This window comes from Nicotiana tabacum, chromosome 16 (assembly GCF_000715075.1).
Source record: "Nicotiana tabacum cultivar K326 chromosome 16, ASM71507v2, whole genome shotgun sequence".
Taxonomy (NCBI): domain Eukaryota; kingdom Viridiplantae; phylum Streptophyta; class Magnoliopsida; order Solanales; family Solanaceae; genus Nicotiana; species Nicotiana tabacum.
Genome location: NC_134095.1, coordinates 92,068,239 through 92,089,753, shown reverse-complemented (window position 1 = coordinate 92,089,753; position 21,515 = coordinate 92,068,239). Strand labels below are relative to the sequence as shown.

At 37.0% G+C, this 21,515-nt stretch overlaps 2 protein-coding genes across 3 annotated transcripts; one reads left to right on the top strand and one right to left on the bottom strand.

The window, feature by feature from the left end:
• The first annotated feature begins 6,272 nt into the window (after positions 1-6,272).
• Positions 6,273-6,734, top strand: LOC107763879 (uncharacterized). Its single transcript, XM_016582386.2, has one exon. The coding sequence runs from the start codon at positions 6,273-6,275 to the stop codon at positions 6,732-6,734; it is 462 nt and encodes a 153-aa protein (XP_016437872.1).
• Positions 6,735-10,269: 3,535 nt separating this feature from the next.
• Positions 10,270-21,279, bottom strand: LOC107763880 (uncharacterized). 2 transcript variants are annotated; one of them, XM_016582387.2, is made up of 7 exons: positions 20,548-21,279; positions 18,882-18,984; positions 18,692-18,757; positions 12,209-12,382; positions 12,034-12,130; positions 10,826-10,959; positions 10,270-10,563 (listed from the first exon to the last, which is right to left on the bottom strand). In XM_016582387.2, exons 1-6 carry the CDS (start codon positions 21,110-21,112, stop codon positions 10,837-10,839), a joined length of 1,128 nt encoding a protein of 375 aa, XP_016437873.1. In that variant the 5' UTR covers positions 21,113-21,279; the 3' UTR covers positions 10,270-10,563; positions 10,826-10,836. The 2 variants fall into 2 exon arrangements, with proteins under 2 accessions (XP_016437873.1, XP_075089153.1); XM_075233052.1 differs by lacking the exon at positions 10,270-10,563 and having other exon boundaries at positions 10,567-10,959.
• Positions 21,280-21,515: the final 236 nt, after the last annotated feature.

Genomic DNA, 21,515 nt, shown 5'->3' with positions numbered 1-21,515 from the left:
ACCACTACGTTAGCCAACCAATCCCGGTACGTAACTTCCCGAATAGAACCTATTTTAAGGAGTTTGGATACATCGTCTTTGATGAACGCATGCTTGACTTCGGATCGAGGCCTCCTTTTCTATTTAAACAGGTGGAACTTCGGGTCCAAGCTTAGCTTATGAGTGGTTACTTCTGGCGAGATCCTTGTCATATCCAAATAGGACTAAGCAAAACAATCCACGTTAGCAATAAGCAATTTAATGAGTTTTTTCTTGAGATTGGAAGTCAACCCCGTTCCCAAGTATACCTTTCGATCGGGCAAATATTCGATCAACATGACTTGCTCTAGCTCCTCGACCGTCGACTTAGTGGCATCAGAATCATCAAGGGCTATGAACGACCTAGGAACTTCGTAATCAACTTCCTCGCCTATCTCCTGCTTCTCCGGTTCGATCAGGCTAGTGTCGGTGATTACTATTTCATTTCTTCCTTCCTAACCGAATGTGAATTCTTTGATGTCGAGAGCGCGAATATCGGGGTCACCTTGTCGACCGGAAACATTTCTTTTGCGGCCGATTGTTCTCCGTAAACTGTCTTGATCCCTCCCGGTGTGGCAAATTATAATGCCTGATGTAGTGTTGAGGGTATTGCCCTTATGTTGTGAATCCATGGCCTTCTGAATAGAGCACTACATCTCATATCTCCTTCAATCCATAGAACTTTGTTTCCTGAATGGTCGCGACGGTGTTTACTGGCAGGTTTATCTCCCATTTGGTAGTTTCACATGCCATGTTGAATTCGTTTGAAATTCGGTCTGCAGGCACTATTTGGTCTTGTAAACCTAGTTGTTCCACGACCCTCGATCTAATGATATTGGCCAAGCTACCTGGATCAATTAACACACTCTTAACTCGAGATTTATTTATGAGTACAGATATTACCAGTATATCATTATGTGGTTGCACGATGCCTTCGGTATCCTCGTCGTTGAAAGATACGGTCCCCTCCGGTATATAATCTTGAGTTCGTTTTTTCGTTGTAATGGACACCTTAGTGCGCTTTGCATTGGCCCCTGATGGGACGTTGACTCCACCAATGATCATGTTAATGGCGTGATGGGGTTCCTCTTGCTCGGTCTACTTGTTAGAGTCCCTATTCCTGAAGTGATTTTTGGCTCGATCACTCAAAAATTTTCGGAGGTGTCAGTTATTGAATAACCAAGCTACCTCTTCTCTTAGCTGTCTGCAGTCTTCGATTCTGTAGCCGTGAGTGCCATCATACTTACACATTAGGTTGGGGTCCTTTTGGACAGGATCAGACTGCAACGATCGAGGCCATTTGGTATCTTTGATGCGTCCGGTGGAGGATACAATATTGGCAGCATCGACACTGAAGTTGTATTCCGATAATCTCAGTGCCTCCTTGGCCCCGAGTGGCATGTCGAAACAGTTCTTGCTCATGAGTCCCCGACTATTGTGACCTCGATCGTTCCTTTTTTCACTCATCGCAGGGTTGCGTCCGGATCCATTACCCCTTCGATCTCCGTTATAGGGTTGGTATTGATCTCTGTTCGATCTTGGTTCATGATCGACAGCTCTTTTGGATCTGTCACTACTTCTGACGGGATATACTGATCTGGAAAGGGTCCTGAGCTGATCATCTTCGACTCTGATTTTTAATTGGTACCTGTTATGGACGTCGGCCCAAGTTACCGCCGGTTATTTTACCAAGTTTTGTTTCAACTACTGTGAAGCCAATGAGCTTTGAGGGTTAAGTCCTTGGGTGAATGCCTTAACGGCCCAATCATTTGCGATCGGAGGCAGATCCATCCATTCTATTTGAAACCTCGACACAAATTTCTAAGCATCTCGTTATCCCTTTGCTTTACTTTGAAAAGGTTTGACTTCTGGGTCTCGACCTTGGTGGCCCCGACGCGCGCCTTTACAAAAGCATCTGCAAGCACAATAAACGAATCAATAGAATTAGGGGGTAAGTTGTGATACCATATCATAGCTCCTTTTGACAAGGTTTCACCGAACTTTTCAGCACAACGGATTCAATTTCATCATCTTCTAAATCGTTCCCCTTGATGGCACACGTGTAGGATGTCACATGTTCATTTGGATCAATTGTTCCATTGTACTTCGGAATTTCGGGCGTATGGAATTTCTTTGGGATTGGTTTCGGATCTGCGCTCGGAAGGAAAGGCTTTTGGAAAAATTTCTTGGAATCCAGGCCTTTCAATATCGAGGGTGCTCCTGGAATCTGATCAACGCTGGAGTTATAGGTCTCCACTTTTTTGTCGTTAGCTTCGATCTTCTTTTCCCGCTATTCTACTCGCTTCGTCAATTCCTCGAGCATCCTTACTATTTCGGGGTTGGCCCTAGTTTCAGCATTACCCGCCCTTTTTTAGGTTCATTCATTTCTTCAGGTGTTCTCCCGGGATGGTTCGGGCTCAACTCTGTTGGGGGCGTGGCTTTGGTTCTGTAACTGGGCTATTGCCACATGTTGAGCTTGTAACATTTCGAAAATCATCCGCAAATTGATCATATCGCCTTCATCGTCGTGCGTATCCTTGGCTACCGACCTGGCTCCCCCATGAATGCTTTTTTCTGGGTCGGTGGACAAGTTAGCGTCGATGGCCACATGGGAGTTAGCATCGATTGGGTGTGTGACCGGGGCTCCGTTGGGGTTTGCAGAGGAAACCTCGTTGCTGGGCACTATTTTATTGTTCTTGCCATGGTGACTAGAGTCACCATCAACGTTCAAATGAGCAAATTGAGAGTTTGATATTCTTATATTTAACCTGAAATTAAAATCTCAAAGAACAAGATTAAAGCAGAGTGCATTACGAAAATTTGTATCAAATTGTCACTATTATCCTTAGCCCCACAGTGAGCGCCAAACTATTTACCCTAAAAAACGTATAACAATTGAATTTATATGTAATTTTAAGGATATGTAGGTTAATTCAATATAAACGATTAATGGCGTTAGATTAAACAGATAAAGGACGTAATAAATTTCCAAACCAATAGTGAGAGTGATCTCGGACTCAGTAATGGCTTAATGAAGTGCCTGCCTCCTCAATCTCGGGCTCACAATAATGGAGAACTGATGAACAAAAGTTGGAACAGAGAAAAATAATGATAGTTCCTTGATATACGTGTTACATTGTGTCCTATGAATAATAAGTTTTTCTCTTTATATAATAGGTGAATTTTACCCTAAGTACAATTCTAAGAAAGGCAAAAATCTTTCTTCTTGCTATTCACTGATCCACTACTGATACGAGCCGAGATTTACGCCATGACATTCGGTTGGACACGAATATCACGACTCTTTGTTAGTCGTGTGCGATCGTTTGATAATGCCCCCCGAAGCTTTGTGGTTCGAATCGGACCTGGGATATATGGCCCCGATGCTTCCGAGGGCAGGTATTTTGCTCGAACCTCGATGCGAGGGGATCCTTACTTTGACTCTGATTCGTACGGTTGCGTCTCTGCTCCATTTGATTCACCAAATATTGAGGTGTCTGACGGGCTCGGTTTCACCCGTATACAATATGCACTTTCTTATTTTTCTAAATCTTTAAATTAATTTTTACAAGATAAAGATTTAAAATTATTTTATCACTTTAAATACAAATTTATCGCTAATTATCATGGATACGTGTATTGTACGTAAATGTAAATTGGTTTACCGAAAAAATACTTTAGTATTTGCAAATAGAGACTAGCTTAAAATTCATCGTTTAGCTATAAAAAAATCAATTTGCAAATCCAAAAAAAAATTACATATGGTCTGGCACCAATACAATCACAAAAAGAGCATTGATAGCTTGGGACAAGATGTGCCTGTCTAAATCAGTAGGGGCTATAACTTGACAAATCTCCAAGTGTGGAATAAGGTAGCAATAACTAAAACACACTGGGACCTGGCTCATAAGGAGGATAAAGCTTGGATAAGATGGATTCATGCATACTACATCAAAGGGCAAAGTATACTTGACATGGCTATCCCACAACAGGCAAGTTGGATGGTGAGGAAGATTCTGGATGCTAGGAAAAATATGCAGCGAGTACCAGCTCTAAAGCAGAAGAAGAGCTTCATTAAACATATATACTTAGGGCTCCTGGGTAATCATGACAAAGTGGAATGGAGAACTTTGTTATTCCATAATGAGGCTAGACTTAAAACAGTATTTACAATGTGGCTCTAGTGTCATGAAAGGCTGTTAACTGTGGATTGATTAGCCAAATGGGGAATCCAAGTGAATTCACAGTGCATTCTATGTATGGCTGCAGATGAATCACATCTCCATCTTTTGGTGAGTGTAGCTTCTCCAAAGCAGTATGGATGAGATTGTTAAGATGGTTACAACTATTGGATGCTCCAACTAATTCTTGGCAACAAGTGTTTACATGGCTGCTTTTTCAATCCAAAGATAAGTCATGTAAAACAAAGATACTCAAGATGATGTATGCAGAATACACCTACGTGATTTGGAAAAAGAGGAATATTAGAGTGTTTGAAGATCAAGCAAGGAATGTAGAAATAACTAGAGAAGTGGCATGCATATGCAACATTAGAGCATGAGGGGGAGTGAGGACAAAGATGCAGCAACTTCATTTCTAAAGGCAAAAGTAACAATACAAAGACTGGCAGGCAAAGATAGTTCTATGAGGCTTTATGTACTACATATAGTATAGTTATAGAGATAGGGTTATGTATGGATTGTCGCAAGTCGAGGATAACTATGCTGTTTTATAACGATTGCTTTGGTGATTAATAAAAATTATAATTACCAAAAAAAAATTATTTATAAATACTGACTTTGGCACAGATACTTTAGTATAATTAAAATAGAGTTAATACCCTAAAATCCCCTTAAACTATAACATTTTTGTTAATTTCCTACTTAAACTATTTGGTGTCCCCAAACATTCTCTGAACTATATTGTCCTTCGTATTAAAGCCCCCTCGTCGCTGACCTGGCATAACGTGTGCAAACACTCGCTTAAGAGCGCGTGACAGCTGAAAAAAGCCATCAAAATGGCTTATATGACAGAAAATAATGGCCAATTAGCCTAACCCTCTTTCACATTTATTTTTTTAATAAATATTCTCCATATTTCAGTTATATCCACCTTTCTTCCTCATTTTTTAACTATTTTTCCATTTTTTAACATTTCTTCTTTATTTTTAACCCTTTTTCTTCATTTCGCCATATGAGTTTCCTCTGAAAAAATTTCTCCCTCTCTTGTTTCCTCTGAAATGATTTATTCTCTTTCTTGTTTTAGTCTTCTTTCATTTCTTACACATATTGTTGAAAGAATACCAATTTAAATATTCTTATTAAACTCAATACCTTGTAGATAATAAAGTTGAATATCTTGAACCTTCTTTATGTAATCTGGAATTAGAGAATATAATTTTATTTGTTGGCCAATTGATTTTTTATTTGCGAAATTTTATTTTGTGCAATCTTTTTTATGTAATATAAGATGATTTTTAAGAAACACTATATGTCTTTATTTATATTTTTCTGTGGTACAAAGTGAATATAAATGACTTATTCAATTGAAGTTTAGCATCAAGCATAATCACAAATAAAATTAATACAATGCATTAATTATTATTTTGGCCAAAACTCATAAAATTAATTAATTAATCATCCCAGAATAATACATCATGAGTAAACTGCATAAAAAACTCTTTAAAAATCATAAGTTAATATAGTTAGACAGACGCAACATGGGGTTTTAATATATAGGGGAATATAGTTCAGGGGGTTTTGGGGATACTAGATAGTTTAAGTAGGTAACTAACAAAATGGTGAAAGTTTAGGTGGGTTTTAGGCTGAGTTGAATAGTCACGTGTAGTGCTACATGTCACATTTTTTAAATAAATAGGACAGTGTACTACACGCACCTCTAAGAATGCAATGAGTGATTTTTAATATGAAGGGCAATATAGTTCATGGAGGTTTTTGGGGACACTGAATAGTTTAAGTAGGAAATTGACAAAAATATGATAGTTTAGGGGGATTTTAGGGTATTATTTAAACACTTCTTTGAATATGAAATAAGAATTTTTATTTATAGATATCTAACCTTGTTTTTTCAGGAAAATCATATCCAAACACAATTAGAACCAAATACTACATTAGTACTATTTTTACAAATTGAACTTGTAATTTTCTTTCTTTCAACCAGATACAGCCTGATCGTCTATTGTCTTTGAAGTTTGAATTGGCCAAGTGTGGTACCGTGTCATCAACAGGAAGAGAATGAGCAGAGGTATCGACAACAACAATAGGAGGAAGAAGAAGGCGGAAGACGACGAGGTTGAAGAGCTGCTGCGGGCGGCAGAGGATGACGTATTCCTCAAGCTCAGCCTCAATTCCCATATGGCTCGTGGTTCTTCCACCCAATTCATCGATCCAGATCTCGATCAACGTTTCCGTGCCCTCAAATTCAAGCAAACCCCCAAAACCAAAAACCCTATTCCCCAACAACCATGTTCAACCTCTACAGCTTCCGATGTTAACTTGTTTCCCAGATTTGCAGCTCTCAAAAGCTCCCTTCCCGCTTATTCTTCTTCGGCTAACCAACAGGCTGCGGAGGAGAATGAAGAGGATGACGATGAAGTTGAGAAGGTGATTAAGTGGGCCATTGATGCTGCTAGGCTTGACCCTTCACCTCCCTCTGACACTGATGAAGATGAAAATAGTGAGGATGATGTCAGCTAAGCGGAAATGATTTATGAGTGTGTGTGGTATTTTTTATTTTCACCTGGTGTGGTTGCCTCATATATTTGATACTTACAAAGTCTTTGCAATGAATGCATTCTGTTATTTCTTCTAATTGATGAATTGTGGCTGGATGTTTAGATTTGAAATTGGTAAGCGCTTGTATCTATTGTCATTCTTATTGCTATGCTGATACTACTTGTTTATGCTTACTGTTAACCAAAGTTGCTTGTTTACATTATTAGGCTTAGTAATATACCTTCCCCTAAAAGTTAAAATGTAATCCTGATTGTCCTTTAATATTGATAGATGAAACCTAGAATATGAGGTTGTCTTTTTAATACCCTGCCGTTGTTCAAACATCATAATGGTCTGTGTTGATATTTGGATGATTTTCTGGTCGCTGGAATTCTCAACTTAAAAGCAATTGTACTCCTGTAACATTTGGATGATAGAACAAGTTCCGATTGAATATTTATATAACTGGTGTTGTTGATGGAATATCTTAAAGCTAGTTTTGTAGCCTGAGGATTTAGTTAGAAAATCTCATATGTACTGTTAGTGATAAATAGCAGGAGTACCTTGTTTTTTATTATATATATTGCTTTAGGCATCTGTATCTTCTTACTTTACTGTTATTGTTCATTAACTTTCACATCTACTGCTTTGTTTACAGCGTATCAAATATTTTACTAATATGTTTAAATGCCTAGGCATCATCAGTACACTGATTTTTATGTTTTCAACCTCAATTGTGTACGTAGATATTTTCTCTGGTTGAACAGGGGACTGGTCCAGTGCAAATAAGGTGACCATTTCAACCTTGTTTCAGTTCACAATATTGCTATATAACAAAGAGAGATATCCATGGCTGGCTGCTTATGGTATTTGTTTTATACTTATAAATCTTAGGGGTCGTTTGGTAGGGTGCATAAGTATAATGCTGAATAGGGTGTATTAGTAATGCTGGTATTAGTTATGCTTGCATTAGTTATGCTGGTATTAGTTATGTTGACATATTTCTTATCCATTGTTTGGTTTGATGTATTAAAGCATTGCTCAGTTTCTAAAAGAATTGTTTGTTTACAATAATGCCCTCAAAACTAATCCACACTCTAACTTTTTAAAAGAAACATATGTTGAGAAAAGTTTTTATGTGAAAAAGTTTAAAAAATTATTTTATTTGTCTACCTGTATTGTAAAATAAAATTTAATATTTATTTATAAAAAAGGAAATATGTTAAGTATTTATTTATTTACTAGGGATATAATTTTATTTCTCACTATTTGGATTATTTTGAACTTGCATTAATATACTAACTAGCATATTTTAATCAAGCATAAATTTTGAAGGACAATTTTGTCTTTAACTAAGCTAATGCATGCATTAAAACCCATTGCATTGCTAATATCATTGTTTTCTATGCATTAGTTATGCATAGAATAATACCAAATAGGATGTATAACTAATGCTTGCATAACTAATGCATAGGTTCAAAATGTCTACCAAACAATGTATTATTAATACACAAAGCTAATGCATGCATTAGCTTATCCAATGCATCCTACCAAACGACCCCTTAGTGTGCACCGACAATAGTGGGGCTATAACATGGAAAAGAGCTATAATTTTCATGGATTGATGTAACAATTCTTTTATGCTATTAATGAATTTTAACATAGTTATAAGTTTCACCTAATTATCAATTAGTAATTATTTGAATTTTACTTGTAATTGCCTAATAAATGACCTGATTATGTAAATATTTTACACGATCTATGCGTAATAAAAAATTTCATGGGACACGCTATTTGGTCGGCCCCATTTAACTTGTATTCACTTTTTAAAAGAAGTTTAATTAGTACCCAAAGTACAGATAATTTCAGACCTTTATTCTTAGTTGATGTGAAAATGAAGGTGACGATGGATTTACATGGTGTTTGCGACCAAGTTTTAAGGTGGTTTATAGTGTTTTACGGTAGTGTGGTGATGTGGCGCTCCTCTCTTTGCTATTGCTGGTGTCTTCTTCTTCTTCTTCTTCCTCTTAGTTGCAAAATGAGTTTGTCAGATTTGTTATTATTTTGACAAATTGATGGTTGGAGTTGGTTCTTTATGATATTTGAAAGTTATATTTTAGTTTTGAGCTCATTTTTGAGTAGATTTGGATGTTGAATCGTTTGTTGGATTGTTGAAATTCGAAAAACAAGTTTCTGTTTCTGGACAATTTGCACTTCAGACTAAAAAGTCTTAAGTGCATGCAAAAATTAGCTGCCCTGCAGACCAATTAAGTGCATCTTAAATGCATTTTTTTTTTTGCATTTCAGACTAAAAAAAGTCTTAAGTGAATGGAGAAAGTAGTTGCACTTAAGATTAAAACAGTCTCAAGTGCATCTAAAATTTGCAATTTCAGGCGTGAATTTTTCTAGCTTCAGACTCGCAAGTCTGAAATTGATTCTAAAACGGATAAACTTGCAAAGTTTTGTGCAATACGTTATGCGAATATAACTTCCAGAAAGAAAACTAGGTATATATATAAACTCCTTTGTACGTAGAACTTAAACTCATTTACGATGAAGAGCTGAGTGTTTAATTGAATATTTTTTTGGCTTTGCCTTTCACACTATTATCGTCCAATGATGGAAGATACGATCGCTGTAATTAAAAACACAGGTGGATTGTGTTGAAACTGCTCAAAATGTCCCTCAATTATAAACAATCAGTTCTTGCGAAATGAAATAACCAATGAGAAAAGATGAATATTCAGATTATCTGAATAGGCATGGTTTCACACTGAGATTTAATTAAACAGAGTTTTTTAAGGATTATCCCCTAGACAGTGTGCGTTAGTGCTAATTTTTTCCATAGCCAGTAACTCTAGTGCTTGAATTCAAGGAAGCACCAATATGAAATGACAGTTATTACTGGAGGCTAATGATAACAACTAATTGGTATGGTTAACTTCAATCAATATCTCTTGTTTTTTTTTTTAAATGATGATGGCATCCGATTTAGCTTGAGTAACTACACAATGCTCCATGTAAAGAAATCATCTAGTATTTTTTGCTTCTACTGAAATTTAAACCTAAAATCTCATATTTTCTTTTATAGACCACTAGGCCACACACTTAGGTGCAATTACTACAATCTAAATTATCCATTTCACAATTTTTGTACGTGCCTACTTGCTCACAAGTACTACCTATTTAACACTTGAGAATACCATGCCTGTACAAAGGTTATCCAATTACAAGCCCCAGCTTAAAATAATAACTACTTGAAACAAGACCTAGTTGATTCTCTTGTTCATTTTTTGTGAAGCCTGAAAAAATCGTTGAGTTTATTTTCTTGACAATAAATTTATTGGAAGACTTAACTTCCAATCAAAAACAAAAATCTGTTTCTTGAACAGTAAGCTTACTCGTATCAAGAACAAATATCCGTTACCCGAATAGTAAACTTACTCATATCAACACACCATATCACTTGGGTCAGTTGAAAAATGCCAGACTGAACAACAAGATGGCACGCAGCTTCGATGGTAGGATTAAAAATAATTATTATGTATAGAATTGCAAAGGTATAACATAAAAACAATTGGGACACTGAAAATAAAGAAATTGGATGGCTAAAACAAATGTTGTGCATGTAAAGTTTGTCCCACTAGAATTCTTCTACAAAATAATGGAAGTAGGATTATATTGTCGATAATGGTTTGATCAAGACGGCGATTACAAAGAAAACTATCTGATAAATAAAATTTTGATGTCTCACCACATGTATAAAAATTTCCAAACTAAAAAGTATGATATACGAGTAACTTGAGCCATCCTGCAAACAAAAAAAGAAAGTCCACTAAGAAAGTAATGCAAATATTTGCACGTAAATAAGCAGAAAGAAAAAGCCACAAGTTTCTCGAGATGTCCAAGTCATATGATCCAGTTTGCCCTTAGTGACCCCATTCTATGTGCTCGACTCATGAAAAAGAATTCAAGCCCGCACGTGAGAGGGCTTGTTGAAGGCATAATTTAAATAACTAGAAGTGGATGTTGCCTAACAACTTAGGGTTAGAAAGTAGAAAAGCCATCCTAACCTAGCCCTGAACTAGCGAAACTCATCATGGTATTCATAGTCTTCGTCATCCTCGTTAAATATTGCACTATAGAACACGTATGGGCTATCAATCATCTCTTTTAGAGTAAGCCTTCCATCTTTATCTGCATCAGCCTGAGAGAAAACATAGCAGAATTATTTAACACCACTATTTCACACTCTTACGACACAATCAGCAAAGAAGAGAATAATGTGCATTCTGAATCTATATTGTTTTGGAACATTTCCATTTTACATGTGACAGTAAGATCCAATCATATTAAGGTTTTTTCCTTCACTAGTACACAAAAGGAACAAAACTGGGGAACTTGTAAAGTGCAATTATCTCGATATATTTCACATTCTTCATTTTAACCATTTTAACCAATAAGAGTAAGAGTTTCTCCTTGCAATCTCCTTTAAACGCGCATATTAGAAAAAAGAAGACGAGCACCACTACATTGTAATGTTCACCAATAACAAGAGACCAGTACTTTCCACGAGATTTATTAATGTATACTGAAATTGAGAATATTGGCCACAGAGTGCACAATCTAGGAGTGGCAAAATTAACCCAAACTCATTTCACCAGCCCAAGTGAACTTTGGGCAGGGTTGGGCAATGACCCATTTAATGAGTCAGCTCATCTTGACTAGCCCAAACAGTCCATTTGCGACCCCTAGTACAATCCAATTAAAACCTAAGCTTTAGGAGAATTATTACATCACAGAATAGACGGAATTGTTGAATTGTTAAATTCACCACCTAATCCTGGATGACTTGGAAGTTATGCCGTTCACAACAATTTGCAAACAGCATAAAAAGTAAAAGCAAATAGCACCTGAATACCTGATTAGGCACAAACGTTTTTTGATGACAATAAATTTTGAGAAAAAACAGACAGACATTATTCAACAATAGTCATACAGAAAAGATTATCAGGTAACTTTTAGAGATGCAGAAAGAACTGGATGGAACACATAACTACATAAGTGTACTTCAGATATATTTTGCCAGCATTACAAGAAGGCAATTTTATCCTTCAAAAATCTAGCTATAGCTCCTCAACAGGCAAAAAGTAAATCAATAGCAGCAGTTTGGTTATAGGCTTATATAAGGCAGACATGCAAGTGCTTATTGGTAACAGCAAGCAGTAATGACCAAATTCAGCATTCTATTGGAATAGGCATTTGGATCGAGTGAAAATACCTGCTGTATGATGTAATCTGCTTGTTGTTTGGCATAATAACGCTCTGATGGATGAAGCTTTCCAATTATAGGTAGCAATTCAGCGTCTGACAAATATCTGCATAAACATCAAATGTAAGGATTTGTTGATGGATTTACTCGAGACAATTATTGAAAGAGAAGTCTAGTTTCTTACCCATCTCCATCTTTATCAAGCTCAGTAAACAACTTTTTAGCCGGAGACTCTTGTGAATCCTCAGAATGATGAGAAGAATCATGACTCTCTTCATCATAGTTTCTCACTAAGTCAAACAGCCCATGAAAGAACTCTTTGAAGTTAACTTTACCATCTTTGTCACTATCTCTCTCCCTGAAATTATATGACAGCCAAAAAAAGAAACGAAATGATTATAAACAATGTTCACCTAGGAAAGACAGCTTAGCTACAGAAAATTATCCGTTAAGGTTCATTAATAAACCAAAGATTAGCATGAAGAACAATTTTAAGGCATAATATAATTTGAAACTCAAAACTAGTAGAATCTCCCATAATATACCAAACCTACATTTTAATGCACATATACAACTGTAACATTTATCCTATACAAAACTATACTTGCATCTGATACAGTACAAGTTCTTAAGAAAGGCCATGAGCTTGCCTCTGGAGCTTGTTAGAATATTTAAGTTTAAATTGACATCCAATTGCTATTTCTAAAAGCTGGAGCTGCTAAAGTCACTGTTTACAATTCTTTTTTTATTTTGGTGCTTCAGAGCTATGTCGCCCGGATTCGGGTGCGGGTACCGGATACAATACGGAATACAGGTGCGGATCTAGAAGTTGAATTCTTCGTCACATAAATTTTAGGTTTCGGGGGTACACATCCGAGTACATCTACGGGTGCTAAGATACAACAAACAAATGAATATACAACATATACATAAGTATATATTTCAATAAATTAAAGTTATTGAACAAAAACTACTAAAATTTAATTCTTTTCAGACACCTAATATCTTTTTCATAAGATATTTCGTTTAATAGCAAAATGTTATCATACTTTATAAAACTATAAACATATGACTAACCCAAAAACCAAATCAAATACCCAATCAATCTAGATGAATCCAATCCAGATGGTTTCTTTACCGGATCATATTGAATTCCTTCAGTATAAAGCATGTAAACAGACATCTTCAGACATAGCTTCCGCTGTTCAAACAGGAGTAGCGTGACTTGTGTCTCCCAATCTTCAACCTCTAAGTCTTGGGTCATTGGTTCATGTGCATTTGATCACATTTCTGGTAATAAATCTCTTTTCACTACTATTTCATGTTCGCAATCTCTTCCAATAGTCACAATGGCCAATGGGTCTCAAACTGTGGCAACTGGAATAGGTCAAACAAGTCACACTTCCTTCTTTACTCTAGCAAGTCCACTTCTTTCCTTACCTTTAGATTCAGTTCTTTATGTTCGCGATAGTCCTTTTAATCTCATAGCCGTTAGTCACTTAGTCAAATCACTTATTCATGATGACCTTGTTTTTATACAGAAACGGAGTACGAGGCGGATCATTGGTACCGAACGTGAATCAAATGGACTTTATTACCTTATCCTTGCAAAATCACATGGACTCACATCTTGTCTTCCTTCTAACTTGTCTTGTTACCGATTCAGAAAATGGTACCTGATTTATCTCACTTATCCACTTTAGAGTGTGAGTCATGTAATCTCGGTAAGCATAAACGCTCCCGTTTCCCTCAGCGTCCTAATAATCGAGCAGAGTCACCTTTCAGTTTAGTCCATTCAGATGTTCGGGGTCCTAGTGGAGTCAGTTCTACCTTGGGATTCCACTACTTTGTCAGTTTCATTGATGATTATTCCAGGTGCACTTGGATATTTTTGATGAAAAATCAATCTGAGTTGTTTTTTATTTTCCAGACCTTCCACGCTGAAATTCAAAATCAATGTGAGGTTTTTGTCTGCACATTTCGTCCTAATTTCAGTAGTTTATGAACTCTCATGGAATCATTCATCAAACATTTTGTCCATACACATCTCAACAAAATGGGGTAGCTGAAAGAAAGAACAAACATCTTATTGAAACTAAGGGTGTCAAACGAACCGGGTTGATCCGGTTCCGGACCGGCCCAAACCAGTTTTAGACCGGACCGGTAGGTAGGGGCCGGGCAGGGCTGGGTTGGGACGGGAAACAGAATGTGATGGGTAGGATAGAGGTACTAGTTAACCGGACCGGTCAGAACCGGTACTGTCAAGTCAAGAAATAGTCGTTTAACCGGACTGGCCCAGACCGGTGCAACGACAATTTTTTTTTAAATATAGTTGATCGTTGCCCAACGGCTATTTTGCAAGAATAGCCCTTTTTGGGCTTTTTTTTCAAAAAAACACTTTTAATATTTACTAATTTAGGCCTTTGAAAAACTATAAATATACCCTCCCCCTTCATTTCTTCACTCATCCCTCAATTCTCAATTCAAGTTAAATCATGCGTCGTGCTTTTAGAGTGCGCTTATATTTGGGAACACTTTAAGGTAGTAGAAGAAAATGAAAAAGTTCGCAAAGTAAAGTGCAAGAACTGTGCTCGAGTCTTAAATTTTCATCAAAAGTGGGAAGGCACAGGCTGTTTAAGGAGGCATATGAAGAGTTGTCTTGAGCATCCTCCAGAAATTCGTATTTGAGTTGATTTGAGACAATTTGTGTTATTTTAAAATTATTAGACTTATTTAAGGTTAATGTTTTTAGTTTGTTAGATTAATTTGAAGTATTATTATGCAATGAAAATTATGAAAGCCTTCAAGTTTGATCCTTACATATCAAGTTGTACGTTATATTTGTTTCATGTTCATTGTATTATCTTAAATTCGTAATTAATTTTTCAAATATAAGGCTGTTAAAGCCTTTGAAATTTATTAAAACATTCTTTTTATACGTTACTTTTTAGTGTTTTACATTTTTACTTTATCTTAATATAAATTACGATTGTTATACAAAATACAAAAAAATTTAAATTAGCCCTGCCCGACCCATTAGGTCCGGAACCATTCCGATCAAATTTTGCACTGGGAAAGCCCGAAATCGGCAAACCCTATAACAAATAACCGGACACCGGCCTGGTAACGAAACCGGCCGATTCCCTTTTTCCCTACCCCCGACCGGCCCGGCCCCTTGACACCTATAATTGAAACTACTCGTATCCTACTTATACAATCTCTTCTTCCGTTGGGTTTTCGGGGGAATGCAGTTTACACATCTTGTTATCTTATTTATCGTATGTCATCCTCAGGTATGCAGGATCAAGTTCCATTCTCTGTCTTGTTTTCCCATTCACCTTTGTTTTCTCTTCCACCCCGTATCTTTGGGAGCACGTGTTTTGTTCATAACCTTACTCCAGGAAAAGATAAGTTAACTATTTATGCTCTTAAGTGTGTATTTCTGGGTTACGCGAGAACGCAAAAGGGATATCGATGCTATTCACCTGACCTCCAGCGGTACATTATGTCTGCTGATGAGGTTTATATAGAGCAACCACCTATTTTTGTTGCTCAAGGGGAGTCTAGTGGCCTTGTATGTCGGTTGCGTCAGTCTCTCTATGGTATAAAGCAGTCTTCTCGAGCCTGATTTGATAAGTTCAGCACGGTTATTCAAGAGTTTGGCATGACTCGTAGTGAAGCGGATTACTCTATGTTTTATCGACATTCTGCTTCAAATCTCTGTATTTATCTAGCGGTTTATGTCGATGATATTGTTATTATCGGTAATGATCAGGATTGTATTACTAAGGTGAAGCAATATCTCTTTCAGCACTTTAAGACTAAGGATCTGGTCATATTAAATTATTTTCTGGGTATTGAGGTTTCTTAGTCTAGCTCAGGTATTGTGATCTCACAACGGAAAGCCTTAGACATTCTTGAGGAGACAGGAATGACAGACTGTAGACCTGTTGACACTCTTATGGATCCGAATTTGAAACTTCTACCAGGATAGGGCAGCTTCTTAGCAATCCTTCAATATATAGGCGGCTGGTTGATAAATTAAATTACCTCACAATGACTAGACCTGACATTTCCTTTCCTGTGAGTGGTGGGTCAGTTTATGGATTCTCCCTGTGATAGTCATTGGGATGCAGTTGTCCGCATTATTCGGTATATAAAATCAGCTCCAGGCAAAGGATTATTGTTTGAAGATCGAGGCCATGAGCAAATTGTTGGATACTCAGATACTAACTTGATAGAATCACCTTCTGATAGACGTTCTACGCCTGGATATTGTGTTTAGTAGGAGGTAATTTGGCGTCCTAGAAGAGCAAGAAACTGAATGAGGTTGCTCGATCTAGTGCAGAAGCAAAATATCGAGCAATGGTTGTGGCAATCTGTGAGCTAGTTTGGATCAAACACTTGCTCAAGGAGTTAAAATTTGGTGAGATCAGCAAGATGGAACTTGTGTGTGATAATCAAGTTGTCCTTCATATTGCATCAAATCTGGTGTTCCGTGAGAGAACTAAATACATTAAGATTGACCCTCACTTTGTCAGAGAAAAGATACACTCAGGAGATATTGCTATAACGTTTGTGAAGTTGAATGATCGATTTGCACATATTTTCACCAAGTCCTTCACTGGTCATCGTATTAGTTACATATGTAACAAGCTCGGTATATATGATTCGTATGTACCGGCTTTAGGAGAAGTGTTAGATAGTTATTTAAATAACCATTGTCCCACATGGAATAAGAGTAGAATATGTGTTGTATATAATTATAAATAGGGCTATTGTAAAACACTTAACATATTATTAATAATATATTTTCTCTCATGCTTTCTCACAATAAACATTGGTGATTAGTTTTTCTACACTCTTGCTTCAAAACGTGATTTACTTTTTATTTCATCGTTCTTCCTTTATTCAACGCTTCTTGTAATCTTGCGGGATTAAAGAACGTGTGGGTGGGGTTTCTTTTCATCTTACATTCTTCTAGCGTAAGTTTGAAGAACTCTTTTGCTAGTGTTGTGAAAAACTTTAGCAGGGTGCTTTTGTTTTTTTTCCTCTTTTGTACTTGAGAGCTGCAAAACCTTCAGAGTTGTGCATAAACTTCCAAATGCTTTAACTTCCTTTAGTATCCGCTTTTTTTTTTTTGCTCAAAAATATTGGTGAATCCACTTCGATGATACCTGTTTAGGTTCTCAAGCCACTTTAAAAGCTCAAAGTATTTCTGGCATGTAGATAAGTTAATATAATTGGCAAAACTGCCTCGTGGCCACCTAAACCTGTACCCATTTTTCAACTGAGTAAACAAACTTATAACTTCCCATTTGAACTACATTGCGAGATGCTTGATAGCTACCATGCTTTTTTTTAAACATTAAAGAGCTTCTTCCATCCTTCCTTCAACTTTTTCTCTCTCTTTTTGTTCTCACCCTTTCTCTTCCTTCTTTCTTTCCTTCTTTCCAAAGCAGGGAGTCAAAGGGCAATAAAATCAGGTCATAAAATTATACAGGCAAAAGAGACAAAAAATAACACAGAGCAGATTAAATAATTATCACAGGTAATGAGATCCAAATTTCAAACTTCCGAAGAGGACATTGAAGTTGCTAAAAGAAGCTGAAAAAATGGCACACAACAAGGTTTAACAGAGATGACTTTAACATAAAAGACTGATGCTTCCACAGCAAGGAGGGCAATTGGATATGTTGGAGGAAAAGTCAAAGTAAGAAGTGATTGTAAGGAAACAAAAAACACAGCAACAGTAGGGATGCAGTTAAAGAGGGAGATAACAAGGCAAACCTCTTGCGCATGACAGGAAATTTTCAGCGAGAAAGTTTGTTCTCAAAATACTGGATCAAGGCAGAGCCAGAAACTGATCTCCAAGAAGAACTTGAGTGCCTCTTTTATTGCTCTGGATCAGGAAGGAAGGATCTGTTGATCTAAGGGTTTGGCTAATTAGGTAGGTATAATATGACCAACTCCTACCTTCTAGCACAGAAGGAGTCAGTATGGCTTTCTTCCAACACTTTATGGAGAGTCATCAAGGCAAATGTCATACAGGCAACTCTTTTCCCCAGAAAATGGGTCCTTGAGAAGAGCATGAATAAAACAAATTCAACTTAAAATCTTTTTTGAAAATATCCATTTTCCTGGAGGGACAGATAAGATATCCCTACATACCAACGTTTTAATAACACCAGGTACAGGGAAAGGAAGTCCAAGTTATCCAAAAAAGTGAAAAACTAGAGCAGAGAAGACTTCGAACTTCAGAGATAAAGGAATAGCGTACAGGAAGGAAGGAAAGATCTATTTATTTTTTCTGTGTGTGTGTGTGGGGGGGGGGGGGGGGCGCTAATTATCGCTTGGAATCTAAAGATTATTCGATGTCAAAATGGTCGGATCAGTTGAAATGAACATACAAAATGCCTTGTTGAGCTTGATATGGATTCTTCTGAAAGCTCCTAAATATCATTCTGTTTAATTTTCCCAGCCCTCTCGAAAAATCATGACACCAAACAAAAGAGCAAATGAAAAGAACAACTGATGGCAGGTACAACACATAGCATTGGCACATTAACAACAGGTAAAATAGACCATTGTACACGAGAAAAAAAAATCAGCAAAATGATTGAAGCTCTTATTTAAGAAAAATGTTAAAGCAGCAAATTTGCTGAACCTTATTTCCTCCTTGCATAGCCAGTTGAGTAGGTTGGGGTTGCTAGTGTCGGCGGGATGTAGAAAGCTATGACATCACAAGAAAGCAAAAAGTTATTGGATGAGATGAAATCCTCAAATGAAGTTCAGAGAACTATTAAGAAAAGGAGCTTAGGTTAGTAAAAGGTTTTCCAGGCCTAGTAGAAACTTACTCGTTGAATTCTGTAATGTTCAGAAGTCCATCTCCATCTACATCTGATGCATTAAAATGATCTTCTTTCCACCAGCCCATATCATATCCAAAAGAACTGTTATCTGTTGCAGCATAACCACATCAAAATTTGTCAAAGTGTAAGGGAGAGGATGAAATATATCTAGAAAGGGAACAGATATGCACTTCAAACACTGTGATTGTGATGAATTACTAAATCAATGGCCAAAAAATGGCTTCTCTATAAGTAATGAAACCCTATTAGCCGTAGACAGCACAAAACAATGGAACCCATGAATGGACTGAAATGATTCAAGTTTAAGTAGAAAGACTTGGGAAGCAAAATAAGAAGCAACTTGTTTGTGCTCTTGATGTTAAATGCACCCAAAACAAAAAAGAAGAAAGTGAACAGCATGTCCACATAAGTCAAGCATGTAACGTATTCAAGAGTCATTCAGGACACTGAATCTGTGTAGAAAACAAACAAATCAAGCAATGAGTATCCTCATCTTTCTCTTTTTCCATTAGCTAATGAAGAACTCTCTTTTCTGTCTTTCTGAGATATAAAGCAAATATAGGACTTTAGGTTGTCATTCCCCAGAACCTGCGTGAACGTGGGATGCTTTATGCACCGAGCTACCCTTTTTCTAAAGCAAATATAGGACTTTGCTGAGAAGGGAGTCCAAAAGAAAGAATATAACTGAGAAAATGTGACCGAATCTAATTCAGCCACAAAGAAGAAAACAAAGAAAGGGTTAAGAAATATCAAGCTTATTAAAACAAAAATCTACAATCTGCAATACAAAATAAGAATCTATATTTAAACTAGTGTTTTCAAGTCTTTCTCAAAGGAAATAAAGTAAAAGGAGCGGAATAGAAGGCTTGAAGTTCTTATATTCTTTGTTAAATGAAGATTGAAGAAACAAGGATTTGTGCCAAAAAGTACAATTACCAACTAACAAAGTTTCAGACGATGCCCAGAGAATGACATACCAATTGCTCTACATGAAAAGGTAAGCATTCAAGTATTCATCATATCAAAAGATCCAAGCAACAGCCTAAAACAATTTCTAGAAAGTTTCTTCATCAATGTAAACTGCAGTAGTACTTGGGGAACATGAATGGTACAATTTATCATGTTCAGCAAGCTATTACTACAAATTTAATGGATCACATCAGGTTTAGGGGTAGCTGCTTCGAGGCAGTAGACCTATATCATGCTTGTGACCTTAAATATAGGCCATAAATCAATTGAAGAAGGTGAAATACTTAGCATCCACAGAGCCCTTTATTCAAACCGTTTGACCAATGCCCCCCACCCCCCATGCGGCCATGCCACACGCATCCCTGACCTTACATCTAACTTTGATATCCTATGAAACAGCTTCACCAGGTCTCAGATAAGCAACGATGGAAACAATCAATTGAGAGACCGTTACTGATACAAATTTTAACAACCTCCTAAGATAGTAGACTAGACATCCTTCCTATTGTAATAGTAGACTAGAGTTCCTTCCTATTGTAAAAACAGGTAAAGATTTGACAAAATACGAGGACTTTATAGTTATACAAACAGTAACATGACACAGCAGCAAAATAAACCGATAAGAAGCAATGCAGGATATTAAAAAGAAGAGAACAAAATAGAAGCAAAAAAAAAAAGTGACCTGAATTGCGAACCCAACTGGGCGGCTCATACTCAGAAAAAGAGACAAAACCATCATGATTCTTGTCATGAACCTCCATCTCCCTCTCAGTCCGATGCAACACCTCCTTCCTACTCTGCTCAAGATTCCACTCAGTCAACTCATGCTCACTCACGAAGCCATCAGATGGGTCGACATCAATCTTTGGGAACAACAACACAAGCCTATCAGTGACATTGAACTTGTCTTCATCATTAAGATAGTCTTCAGCATCCATAAAGTCTTCCCATTCAGGCTGGGATTCTTCACCAGGAGCATGTTCATGATGTAATTCTGGATGGTGGGTGTCAATGTACTGCTTCTCCCATTCCTTATCCTCACGATGCCGCTCTATTTTAGCCACTAAAGGGTCAAAAGGAATGCGTTCATGTTCATGGTGAATATGTTGGTCAAAAGTGAAGTTGGAGCGAAGCTTGAGGCGGCGATGCCCATGTCGCTTACCAGCTTTATTGGAAGGAGATTGAGAGATGAGGAGTAGGAGGAGCACAGCAATTGTGATGTAGATTATCACTGAACCTTTCCCCATCTCCTCATCAAGAAGCAAACAAGTAGACGAGATCTTGAACACTATTTTTATTTACCGATAATACAATACAATTAGTTGACTAAGGAATTTTTGTTTGTAGAATGTGAAAGTGATTGGGACTCTTCTTCAACTCAACCTTTTATAAGTATAATATGAATATGTAGATCTAAAAAAGGGAAGAGCTGCGGTGGAACCAAAACACGGGGAAAGAGTACAAGGAAATTGACATGGTTGGGGCCAATCAACTCGCGACATGTCAAACGGATTGTCCCCTCTGTTTGATGCTACGTGCTGATCAATCTCCTTTGTTGTTGTTTTTTCTTTTTCTTTTTCCTTTGGTTTCTTTCTGCTTTATTAAGAAAAATACATTCCACTTAGCCTTTGGGTTTACAAAATAATATTC